The sequence below is a fragment of the Cetorhinus maximus genome, chromosome 8 (genome assembly GCF_964194155.1).
Source record: "Cetorhinus maximus chromosome 8, sCetMax3.hap1.1, whole genome shotgun sequence".
Lineage (NCBI taxonomy): Eukaryota > Metazoa > Chordata > Chondrichthyes > Lamniformes > Cetorhinidae > Cetorhinus > Cetorhinus maximus.
The window spans coordinates 69,158,347-69,171,614 of record NC_135886.1 but is presented as its reverse complement, the minus strand read 5'-3'; the positions used below and the strand labels follow the sequence as shown (position 1 = coordinate 69,171,614).

General features: G+C 41.3%; 1 protein-coding gene across 1 annotated transcript in view; it reads left to right on the top strand.

Moving 5' to 3' along the window:
* tex11 (testis expressed 11) overlaps nt 1-13,268 on the top strand; it is a 201,773-nt gene that overhangs the window by 118,782 nt on the left and 69,723 nt on the right. The window contains exons 17-20 of the mRNA XM_078546158.1: nt 2,056-2,141; nt 7,195-7,248; nt 11,861-11,901; nt 12,290-12,301. Coding sequence (XP_078402284.1) covers nt 2,056-2,141; nt 7,195-7,248; nt 11,861-11,901; nt 12,290-12,301 — 193 coding nt within the window. The remainder of the gene's footprint in view (nt 1-2,055; nt 2,142-7,194; nt 7,249-11,860; nt 11,902-12,289; nt 12,302-13,268) is intronic.

The following is a 13,268-nucleotide window of genomic DNA, read 5'->3' as shown; positions in this document are numbered from 1 at the left end:
GGGACTTCAGTGGAATACTGTTCAGGAAGAAGCTGGTGGGTGAGCAGACCAAAATGCTTAGTTCATTGGCAGGCTGGCAGAGAGCCTATTGTCACTGTCAAGGAGCGTGGAGTACTCCAGCTCCAGCTTAGCATAGGGTTTCGCGTAGAAGTTGGAACCCATGCTTTCCAGCATGCAAGTAATGTCCACCTCTATGAGAACACTTGCAGACCCAACCTTGATCTAGCATCTAATGGCGGCCAATATTTCAATTTCCATTGCAGCGCAGGCAGTAGCCAACCCAACATCTGAATACTTCAGTAGAAGCTCAGACTGAGGTCATGAGATCTCTGCTTATGGCTATGTAAGGCCACCCTGGTGCCATGCAAGCTCAGGCTGTTGCCATCATGGATGTGATACCAGAGCTCAAAGGGGCTTGCGGGTTCTCACAGCAATCTGCACTCTAGCAGATTACTCGGATTGCTGAGACTCCGCCCCAGGGAGGCGCAGTGGCTCCATTGTGTATGATCCTGCTGTGCCCTCTTAGTGTTCCCAGCACTGCACTCTGCCAATGCTGAATGTTGTTGCCATGTCGTATGTGAGTGGAGTTGTTGAAGCCTGCAGCATTAGAGATATTTATTCCCAAAATTATTTTCTGGAGAATGAAATGTAAATCAGGCATGGGGATAGATGGGAAGAGACCAATGACGTTGGTGTCTGCGACTCAGTGGAGGGAGATATCAGTGATGCTCATTAGCACATCGACAAAGTCCTGGATGGCTATATAGTGCCAGAACAAGTTTAGTGACTTTGAGGCTCGACAAGGCAAAATTAATTACCTACAAAACTCTATTGTCCCCTCTGTGTGATCTCTTCACCAAAAATCTTCTTAGCAATACAATTTAAAACTAGCATTGAACTGTGTGCCCATGCAAATGAGCTCCATTGCCCTCCAACCTGCCAACTGAGAATAAGCCTGCCCTCATGGGATTACCTGTATGATGTCCCTTCAAAGACCTGTTGGAATATTCTGTAAGCTTGCATGAAATGCACTCACTCCTACATGCTCTACTAGTTCAATCTGGTCTTCACATTATCTACTCATCAAGGAGAAGATATCAAAAAATGGCAGGAAACAGGATGCCAACTGTGGCGGGGTGGGGGGTGGGGGGGGGGTGTGTGTGGGGCGCGTAAAGTGCAAGTAAATCTTACGACTCTGACTCCCTGTCACCACCAGGAGGAAGTCTTGGATGTGCAAGGAGAGACCAAAAGCTGAAGGATTGGAACTGTAATAGTGATAACATATTGCAATGCCATGTTTCCTGCAGGAGTACCTTTTGCCATTTGCAAGCAGACTGCTGTTCTTGCTCGTGTAGTTGTATTTAGAGCTCTTGTATCTTCTCCAATGCTTAACTATTATTCTCCTCTGTAAATGTCACACAAATACCCTGAGCCAGATAAATAGGGTGGGGAAGATTCAGAACAACAGATGTATCTCCAACTCTGCTGGATCTTTGTTCCAAGGAGGGGAATTCTAGCTGTAGGCTGTTTCCTGAAGTATGATTCTTATATTTTTATCTAGCAGGACTGGAACCACTAGATAAAGTTAGAACCTATCCTTTTTGTGCCAGTCACTTTATGGTCCAAGATCTGGAGGGGTCCTCTCAAGAGAGGTGCTCTCCATCCAGTAGGCTGATGCCTAGGCAAACTTGTGTGCTCCCACCGTGCATTACTGCATTAATCTGTCAGTTAAGGACAAAGTACTGCAATGCTCCAAGCTAGCCTGACACTACTTTGTGCAATCCCTATTGTTTATGTTCATTGAACAAAAAAAGCAGGACCTAATGTTTCTCTTGTTTTTTATAATGTTGCTTTGTATCCATAAAGTAACTGCAAAAAATTACCAATCTGTGGAAGTTATTGTTAAAAAGAATAAAGAATCTATAGGGTGATTTGTAATAAGTGTTTTAATTAAATGTTTTCTTTTGTAAATGTCTAAATATGTACTGTAGTGGTTCAGCATTTAAATATGATTGATGATCTAACCTTGCAATCTTATATATGCAATTTTTTTAGAATGATCAACAAGATGCTGCCAGAAAGGCATTTGAGTATTTATGTGACTTCGCCCAAGACTGTAGTCAATTGTTCACAGCTCTAAGGTACAGAACTGGTGTTGATAAGGCACAGTAAATAGGATATCCTATTGCTCACATATCGATAAATTTAAAACCAAATTATTTTTTGCAACACCTTCTCATAGTGACAGTGTTACTGACTCTTAATTCACTGCTTCTACTCAATTTGTGGCATAACTTCCCCACCATACTGTTCAGTTTTGGTCGTTTTTTGCACAGTGACCACAGATAGAAAAATATCCTAGGATACAAATTACACCAGGGAAGGTCTCTCAACTGCTTGCCTATGTTCTACTCTCAAGTCTGTACCCAGGTATGCATAGAGGCTGATCAGATGGTGTTAAAAGCAAAATGCTGCTGGGAAATTTCAGCAGGTCTGGCAGCATCTGTGGAGAAAGAAACAGTGTTAATGTTTCATGTCTATATGACTCTCCTTCAGAGCTAGTGGTGTTCATTGGTTAACTTGAAGCCTTCTGCAGCTAGTGGAAACTGCATAATATCAGTATTTAATGATCACAGCTGATCAAGTGTAATTTGAACATTTTTTCTATCCAATGCCATTCTATTGGCCTAGACAGTGGAGAATAGCTTGTCATCATCTATAAACTCAGTTAGATTAAGTATAATGAGAATGCGCAATATATCTTTCAGATGAAATGTTTAGCTGATGTCCTGGCTACCTGTTCAGATGGATGTAAAAGCTCCCCCCACTACTTGAGCAGAGTGGGGCAGTTATTCCAGTAACTTAGCCGACGTCCATCCCTCAACCATCACAAAAATGAAAAAGCAAAACACTTCAGACACTGGAAATTTGAAATTAAACAAAATGCTGAAAATGCTCAGGTCAGGCAGCATCTGTGGAGAGAGAAACCGAGTTATCATTTCAGGTCAATAACCTTAAGTTCTGATGAAAGGTATTGACCTGAAACTTTAATTCTGTTTTTCACTCCACGGATGCTGCCTGACCTGCTGAGCACTTCCAGCATTTATTGTTTTTATCACCAAAATAAAAGCCAATAATTAATTAGTCATTTAACTCAAAAATGTTGCTTGTATGACTGCTCTACATACTTTGGCTGCTGTTTTTGCTTGTATGACAACAATGACTACGGTTTAGAGTCAATGCAGATTTATACGAATTAGGGACAGTAGTAGACCATTCTGCCCTTCTAGCTTCCTCTGCTAGATCATGGCTGATCTGATGTGACCTCAACTCTATCTTCCTGCCTAACCTCTGTACTGTTTGACTCCCTTGTCAATCAAGAATCTATCTAACTCAACCTTAAAAATATTGAATGACCCTGCCTCCACAGCTCCCTGGGGAAGGGAATTCCACAGACTAATGCAACACAGAGAATAAATTTTGCCTTATCTTTCTCTTATATGGGAAACCCCTTGTTTTTAAACTGTGCCATCTAGTTCTAGTCTCTCCCATAAGAGGAAGCATTCTCTCAGGATTCACTCTGTCAAAACCCCTTATATATTTCTTGTATGTTTCAATAAGATCACCTCTCATTCTTCTTAACTCCAACGGATACAGGCTGAACCTTTCCTCATAAGATAACCCCTTCATCCCGGGAATCAGCCCAGTGAACCTTCTATGGACTGCTTCTAATACAATTATATCCTTTCTTAAGTCAGGAGACCAAGCTGTACACAGTACTCTAGATGTGGTCTCACCAACACCCTGTACAATTGTAGCAAACCTTCCCTACTTTTGTATTCCATTTCCCTTGCAAAAAAACGATAACACTCCTTTTGTTTTCCTAATCACTTGCTGTGCCTGCAGACTAACTTTTCTAACTTTCATGTACCAGGACACCCAGTTTGCTCTGTACCGCAGAGTTCAGCAATCTCTCCATTTAAATGATATGTTGCTTTTCTATTCTTCCTGCCAAAGTGGGCAAGTTCACATTTCTCCACATTATATTCCAGCTGCCAAATTTTTGCCCATTCACTTAATTTACTTATATCCCTTACCAGGCTCCTTATGAACTCTTCTACTGTCCTACCTATCTTTGTGTCATCAGCAAATTTAGCAACCTTACGTTCAGTCTCTTCACCCAAGTCATTGATATAGATTGTAAATAGTTGAGATCCCAGCACTGATCCCTGTTGCACTCCAGTAGTTACAGCTTGCCTGTTTGAAAATGACCCATTTATGCCTACTTGAGTATGCCTTACTTGAGGAAGGATGTAGTTGCATTGGAGGCCTTTCAGAGGAGGTTCACGAGATTGATTCTAGAGATGCCGGCCTAGTTTTATGAGGAGAGATTGAGCAGTTTAGGCTTATACTCGCTAGTGTTTGGAAGGATGAGAGAAGATCTATTAGAGGTATATAAGATGCTAAAGGGGGATAGACAAGGTAGACGTGGAGCGGATGTTTCCCCTTGTGAGGCATTCTGGAACAAGAGGCCATAGTTTTAGGTAATGGGGTGGTAGATTTAAATCAGAGATGAGGAGGAATTACTTTTCTCAAAGCGTGGTGAATCTGTGGAATTCACTACCTCAGAGTGCAGTGGATGCCGGGACATTGAATAAATTTAAGGAGGAGATAGACAGATTTTTAATTAGTAACAGGTTGAAGGGTTATGGGGAGAGGGCGGGAAATTGGAGTTGAGGCCGAAATGAGATCAGCCATGATCGTATTGAATGGCGGGGCAGGCTCGAGGGGCTGAATTGCCTACTCCTGCTCCTAGTTCTTATGTACTCTTTGCTTCCATTTAGCTAAGCAATCCTCTATTGATGCTAAGATGTTGCCCCCTAAACCATGAACTCTTATTTGGTGTGCTGTTATTTTATTTACCTTTGATGTGGCACCTTATTTATGAAAGGGAAATCATGTTAGACAAATCTGATGAGTTTTTTGGGGATGTAATAAGACATATAAGGGTGAACCAGTGGATGTAGTGTATTTGGATATTCAAAAAGTATACAATATGGTACTACACATGAGGTTATTACACAAGAGTAGGACTTTTGGGATTAGGGTAATATATTAACATGGATTGAGGATTGCTTAATGGACAGAAAACAGGGTAGAAATAAATGGGACATTTTCTAGTACTGCGGGGATCCATACTTGGGCTGCAACTATTTCCAAAATATATTAATGGCTTAGATGAGAGGACCGACTGTAGCATGTCCAACTTTGCGGACATTGCAAGTTTAGGTAAGCTGTGAGGAGGACGTGAAGAGGGATGTAGACAGGTTGTGTGAGTGGGCAAGGACGTAGCAGATGGAATACAATGTGTGAAATTATCCACTTTGATAGGAAGTTATTTTTGAATGCTGAAAGACTAGTTCATGTTCTGAGGGAACTTGAGTATCCTTGTAAATGAATCACAAAGTTAAATGCAGGTCCAACAAGCAATTAGAAAGGCAAATGGTATGTTGGTTTTCATTACAAAGGAGTTGAAGTATAAGAGTAAAGAAGGCTTGCTACAATTATACAGGACATTAGTGAGGCCACACAGGAGTACTGTGTGCAGTTATGGTCTCCTTACCTAAGGAAGAACATGCTTGCCTAGAGGGAGTGCAACAAAAGTTCACTAGGCCAGTTCTGGGATGAGGGGATTGTGCTTTGAGGAAATATTAAGTAGCAATGTCTTATATTCTCTGGAATTTAAAAGAACAAGAGGTAATCCAATTGAAAGATGAGCTAAAATTCACAGGATAGGTGCTGAGAAAATGTTTTCCTGGCTGGAGAATCTAGAACATGTGGTCCCAGACTCAGAGTAAGGCATTGGCCATTGAGAACTGAGATGCAGATAAATTTCTTCACCCAAAGGATTTTGAACCTTTGGAAAGAGCTGATGATCATTGTCATTGTCAAAGTCATTGAGTATATTCAAAACAGAGGCCAATGACTTTTTGGGTGCTAAGGGAATTAAGAGATGTGGGAAGATGGAGTTGAAGGAGAAGATTAGCCATGATCTTGTTGAATAAGAACGTAAAAAATAGGAGCAGTAGTCGACTATTTGGCCCCTTGAGCCTGCTCCATTCAATATGATTTTGGCTGATCTTCTACCTCAACTTGCCTGCTCCCCATATCCCTCAGTTCCCTGAGAAATCAAAAATCTGTCAAACTCAGTCTTGAATATACTCAGTGATTGAGCATCTACAGCCCTCTGGGGTAGACAATTCCAAAGATTCACAACCTTCTGAGTGAAGAAATTTTTCCTCATCTTAGTCTAAATGATTGATTCTTTATCCTGAGGCAGTACCCCTTGCTCTAGATTTCCCAGTCAGGAGAAACAACTTCTCAGTGTCTACCCTGTCAAGCTCCTTCAGAATCTTATATGTTACAATGAGACTATCTCATTCTAAACTCAGAGAATATGGACCCAATTTACTTAGCCTCTCATAGGATGATCATATCTCAGGGACCAATCTAGTGAGCCTTCACTATACAGCCTCCAAGACAGGTATATCCTTCCTTAGATATGGAGACCAAAACTGCGCACAGTACTCCAGGTGTGGTCTCATCAAAGCCCTATACAATTGTAGCAAGACTTTCTCATAGTTGTACACCACAGGTCAGTGAATTATTGTAGCTTCCTTATCAAATCTGTTTTATCTTGGGCTTAAAAGATGTTCTGATGCTAACAATATCAAAATGTACCATTTTTTTTTTCTAATTTTAATTATAATTTGTATTTGAGGAAAAAAACACATGGGTAAAGAATGTCACCTTGAAACTATAATAAGCAGGGAGCTCACCTGTAACCTCATCCTGTTTTCAGCGCAGGAACTGATTTAGGGACAGATGTAAAAGGCTCACTATACATAGAAACTCCATACAGTGCCCCAAGTAAGCACAGACACCAACAAAATTTGGAATTCTTTTGGTTCTATTTAACCAGAAATTATTAGGAAACCTACTTTAACTTTAATTCTTAAGTGGTTCTAACCTCAAAATTTGGATATTTGATGCTTAAAGGAATGGCAGGCTTTTGAAAATGTTAACAATTGTATACATTGTATACCATATTTAAATTATTCAGCAAGTCCTTATCTGCAGAAGTTCTGAAGTAATTCCAGGTTCTTCCACTTGATTTCCTTTTATCTTAAACAGATGTTTAATTCGCCTTGTGCCATCTATTCCAGATGCAGATGATAAAGAAACAAGGTAGCTACACTGCACTTATAATCTGTTGTACCTGTTCCAGTCACATCCTTCTCTGACTACTGTGTTAAAGGTGGTTGCAGCAGTTTTACTGTAATAGGCAGGAATGCTTCTTCCAATGCTTCTTGTTGATGCATGATAGACCTCGATTTTGCAATAGCAATAACAGTAGGACTATTAACGCTCACCGTTAAAGTGAATAGCAACTTCCACCATCCACACATACACAGTTAAACAGAGAAATCAGGAACTTACTGTCCAATTTTCCCTACTTGTTTACAAGCTCTGATTTGGAGTATCTCCCCAAAAGATTCAGCATTCAAGCACACGAAGGGCATGAAGTTGAGGCACTTATCCCAGCAAACATGCTAGAAAAAGCGAAAGCTTGTCCATTTAAACGTAAGTGAATTTTTAACAAAGTGGTAAGTCTTAATTGCTACGAAGCAACCTCACTGGCACTGAAAATTTACTTTTACAAGTGTGTAATCTTTCCTTCGGATTTTAGTTATTGTTGGAGATTTAATTTTTTTTTAACTTTCTGCCTCTTATCTCTCTCTGTTGGCCCCATTTTTCTTCTTTTTATTTTGCTTTCTGTACACTGAATTGAATGTTCTAACTTACCCTTCCTCGCTTCCTAGTATAAGGATTCTTCAAACTGATGGCTTCAAGAAACTCATTGGCCAGAATTTTCTGCACTTGAAAAGTCTTTAGGCATCCAGAACATTTTCAGGTCCTGACTCCACTCATGCAGACTTGTGCCATGCAACGTAACCTTACGGCTGGTGGCCAATTAATAAGCCGCATCTGCGTTGCCTTGCAATTAAGGACAGCAGGTAGACACCGGTGCAGGAGGGCCTTCGGACTGGTTGGTCTGATGCTGAGGCAGATGAAACCTGTGACGGCACCTCAAAACGGAGGTGCTATCAAAAGGCTCCAGTGAGATTAATAAAAAAAAGACCCAGAACTGTTAGGGTTATCAGTGCGAAGGGAAGGCCCACAAGAATGCTTTTGGCTGTGGCTGTTCCTGTTTTAGCCTTATGGCCCCACAATAACAGCATAGACAGCAGTCTCTGATCTCAGTCTGACCTTCAGTTGTGAGGCTGCCTGCAATGCATTGCGGGACTCCTGACAGCGCAGAGCCTACCCGCCTTCAATTAATGGCTAATTTCCCTTTTAAACATCTTGATTAACCACCCACAATACACAGGTGGGAAACCACTGTTGCAGGGAACCTGTCTCCAGGCAAATATCCTGGAGGCTGGAAGACGTGGCACTGACCAAACATATAGCATTCTGATTTTCCATGTACAACCCCCCAACCTCCAGCAGGGCCGGGAAAGTTAAGCCCTCTGTTCAGACAAATCCTGGATCCCCTGTTGAAGGCATTGTGCTGATCTGACGACCATAAGTTATGGTTTAATATCCTACAAATTCTGTGGGAAGCTGTAAGCTTGATGAACGTCAAGTGCTATTTGTTCACCTCAAACTGCAAAATCCAGATTGTGGTTTCTTCTTTCTAGCTGCTGAGGCCAACTGCAGTTTCATGGTTCATTTTGCAGGACTTTATTCATTGCATTCTAAAGTTACAGCACAGTTTCTTTGCAATTCCCCTTAGTGCTGCCCCACTTGAGGGCACTGTTCCACAAGATTCAGTATTCTTAGCTCTAGAGAAAGCATGTACCATTGCTCACCGATGAAAGGTATAGATACTGTACCTTTCCATGCTGGTTCCCACTGATTCATGCATTGATGGGAATTCCATCAGTGCTAATCAAGATTGATAATTTTCCACTGTTGAGCCCACTCGTGAAGTCCTTCTTAGTAATAATTGATGCCAACAAGCTAAATTAAAACTACACAATCCTTAACACCTGTGATCATTTAGACAGACTTCCAGCCTAACACTGGGTTCTGGCCTTGCTCCAACATTTCTGGGATCACCTTGTGGAGGGTAACCTGTTAAAAAAAGCTTGCATTTATATTGCACTTTTCACGACCAACAGACATGTTGAAGTGCTTTGCAGCCAGTGAAGTACTGTTTGAAGTGTAATCACTGCTGTAATTAGGAAATGAGGCAGCCAATATACACACAGCAAACTCCCACAACAGCAATGTGATAATGACTAGATAATCTGTATTTTGGGATGTTGATTGAGGGATAAATATTGGCCAGGATATCTGGGATAACTCCCCTGCTCTTCTTCAAAATAGTGCCATCACATCTTTTACATTCACCTGAGCTGACAGATGAGGCCTGAGTTTAATGTCTCATTCAAAAGATGCCACCTTCGACAGTGCAGCACTCCCTCAGCACTGCATGGAGCATCAACTTTTGAGTTGCAACATTCTGGGTTCCAGTCCTACTCTTAGGGCTTGAACACAAAAATCCAGAGGCAAATGTGCTACCCACTGAGCCACGGCATAAATTCCTGCCCATCATTTATGAAGCCATTTGTGTAAGGAGGGGCCAAACACTCCCAATAGTGCAGCCTGCCTCAGCATCAGATCCTGGGCTGTCACATGTGCCATCAACAATTTTCTGCCACTTCAAGGGCAGAATTTTCTTCCCGTTGGGGGGAAAGTTGATGGGCAGGCGCGCTTCTGATTGGTGTCCCCCATCGGAGGCGTGGCACCATTTTACGTGGGTGGGCCAATTAAGGCCCGCCCAGCGTGATGTCCGCAGGGAAGCGCTATGCACTCCCTGTGCGGGCGGGGGAATGCCTAAAATCGAGAGTGTGCGCTTTCACACATGCGCACAAAAGAGCGCACTCATCTCCCTGAGGCTAAGTGCTGCCTCAGGGAGATCGGCTGTACTGTAAAAAATATTAAAAATAGAAAAGAAAAATTCCCTTACATGTCCCCTCATGTGACAATGCCACATGAGTTGGAACATGTTCATAATTTACAAGAAAAACTTTACTAAAATTTTTAAAACCCAACATGAAACCCCATCCTGCCTGTGGATGAGGTTTCATGTTTTTCCACTTCCCTCTGGGGCACCTGGCCTGCACGCCAACCTTAAGGTTGGACGGGCAGGTCCACTAATTACTTTAATTGATCTGTCAATGGCCTCAATTGGCCATTGACAGATCGGCGGGCGCGCAGCTGATTTTGCTGCGCCCCCGCCTTCCTGAAAATTTAAATGGGGCATGGTGACGTCGGGAGTTCCGCCCGACGTCACCGCGCGTCATTTTATGCATCGGCGAGCAAGCCCGGCCCCCACTCGCTGATGGTAAAATCCTGCCCCAAGTCTCCAGTGCTTCCAACCTACCCGCCTGACTTTATTAACAAAATCACTAATCCTCACAAACGCCTGGAGCATACCCAACCAAACTTTGGTAAGCTTCTCTGTATTGTTTTTTTTAAATAACCCCAGTTGTTGTGCATTTTTTTAAACAGAATTTTTTTCCCACCCCTTAAAATAAAAATTCAGTTTTTTTAACTTTGTCCATATTGTGTCTTTATTTTCAAAGTTGTTTCTGTTCCTTATTTGAAAAAGTCCCTCAGCTGTGCTTATTTGAAACATTATTTTTGTTCTGTTTTTTCCCCACATGCAGCCTCAGGTATGTTGCTTTTTTAAAATAACCCTGGTTCTGTTCCTTTTCATCCCTCCCAATGGTTCCAATTGTTCTGCTTTTTAAGTAGCCGTTGTTTTGGTCCCTTCTTGTCATACCTTTGGTTGTGTTTCCTTTTTCAAGAGCGATCGACTGCCTCCTTTTTTTTATATAATCTTGCTTCTGCTAACTTCAGTTTTCAAAATAGCACTAGTTCTGCATCTTAAAAAAATCCACGTGCAATGTGAAATCAACCAACTATTATGCATTTGATCTGTTTAGCTACTACAATATTTCATATGCTGTTTTGTACGTTTTGCTTGAGTATACTTCATCATAAGTAGAAAGCTTTCAAACTTACTGGCAGATCTCCCATAGCATTACTCATAAGACAGAGGTTTTATAAGAACAGGGCTGTTGTGCCACATTATCAGGGAGATGACGCCAACAAGGAAGCATTGCGAAGGGGGATGCTGGCTGTGGGACTGTATTAATTGCTTTGAGGCTAGCAGTATTTTGAGGCCGTGGGTCCCAGGGCCTGGCAACACTAAGGAGAAGGGTCCCAGGGTTCCAAGAACAAAGTAGCTATAGTGACAAATTTGGGCATCTGGGACCATTTGAAGAGAGAGAACCATTGGACTTGGGGCTGTTGGGGAAGAGAGGTCTCAGAATCTGAGAGAATTGTGGTAGTTCTAGAATTAGGAAATGCTGGGAGTACAGTCTAGGCATTTGTAAATTCTGAGATAGGCTTGCAGAATCTGGAAGTTGAAAGCAAAACTGTGGAGAGTGTCGTGGAGTATATTTTCAAATGAGTAAGTATTCAATATTGTGCAAGTCTGTCTGTTTAAGCTGTCTGGCTTAAAAGCAATTTAAGCATATGGAAGTCACATATGAGTTGTGGTATGTAGTTTTGGCCCTGTTCCACAAAATTGAACATTCTTGATTAGGACAAGTATAACTAAAATTACACAAAGTTGCTTATGCTTAGGGTTAGAAACCATACTTTCTAACAATATTTTACTGTCAACATCTAACTATAAATGTCTTGTTTCTTTTTGCAGGCATGAGCGACTGGACTCTCTTTTATCATATTTAAAATCTGGTAGGTACAATAAGATGATCTAATAGTCAGAGGATATTGCAACTGTATTGTTACTTTTCAGCTGTTTCAGTGACCTTACTAAAGGTCACTAAATTATTTAGCGATGTTAACAGGCAAAGACAACACAATACACAGAGCTCCATTGCTATTTTAACGGGGATAGTGAACGATTTAATGGCTAATATTGGACAGCATAATTTCAAAGGCCAAATGGTCCTTGCCAACAGTTGTGCCTTTTAGCTCTGGTGTATTGTATGTTTCTTGTAAATGTATATAAATTCCATATGTTACATTTTGCGCTTCTTGTACTTGGTTAGCTCAGTTGGTAGTGTGTTCACCTCTTGGGTCAGAAGGTCCATGGAATCAAGCGCTACTCCAAAGGCCTTAGCACTTCAGCGTAGTACTGAGGGCCTGCTACATTGTTGGAGGTTCCGTCTTTTGAGTGAAACATTTGGGTGGATGTAAAGATTCTACGGCACAATTTGAAAAAAGCAAGGGAAGTTTTACCACTTTCCTGGCCAGCATTTATCTTTCAACCAACATCACTAAAAGAAATTATATCATTTGCTGCCTTTGGGAGATTGCTGTGCAGAAATTGGCTGCTGCATTTCCTGTGGTACAACAGTGTACAACTTCAAAAGTCACTTGTACAATAAATGTTTTGAGAGGTCCTGAGGTTGTAAAATGCACTATACAAATGCAAGTTTTTTTCTTTAAAAGGCAGTAAATATGTGCCTGTGAATGCTATGCCCCCTGGGTAAGCTAGAATTTTTTTCAATTATTTTGCACAAAACACAAAAAATGAATGCTCCATAGCTGGATTAATAGAACAGTGTAGTAATTTGGATAACGAAAAATAGAGTGAAATGGGGGTTTAATGGTAATAATGTATTGACGAATAAGGCTCGTGAAAAGAATTGTAGTAAAAAAATAAAATTAAAGGCTCTTTATCTGAATGCGCAAAGCATTCATAATGAGATAGATGAACTAGTGGAACAAATAAAGATAAACAGTTTAGATCTAATCACCATTACAGAGACATGGACTGGTATTAACAGATCCAAAGCAGATGGGCTTGGAGGTAGTGTGGTATGGGGCATCAGCATATACCTATAATGTCATTACGGCTAGTCCTTAATATACCTGTGATGGTTGGCATGTCAAGCCTGATCAGTGCACACTAGTTCAAAATCAGCAATTGAGACCTTATTAAATTTCCAATTGAAATTACAGGCCTGTTCCAATCTTATGAAGAGTGCACAGGGACCATATTATTTAAGAGCTGTGGGACTGCAGCTGATTTCATTACTGCATTCGGCAGCCGTGGGGTCAGGCAATTCATCTTCAGAGGAAAGTTGATGCAGCGT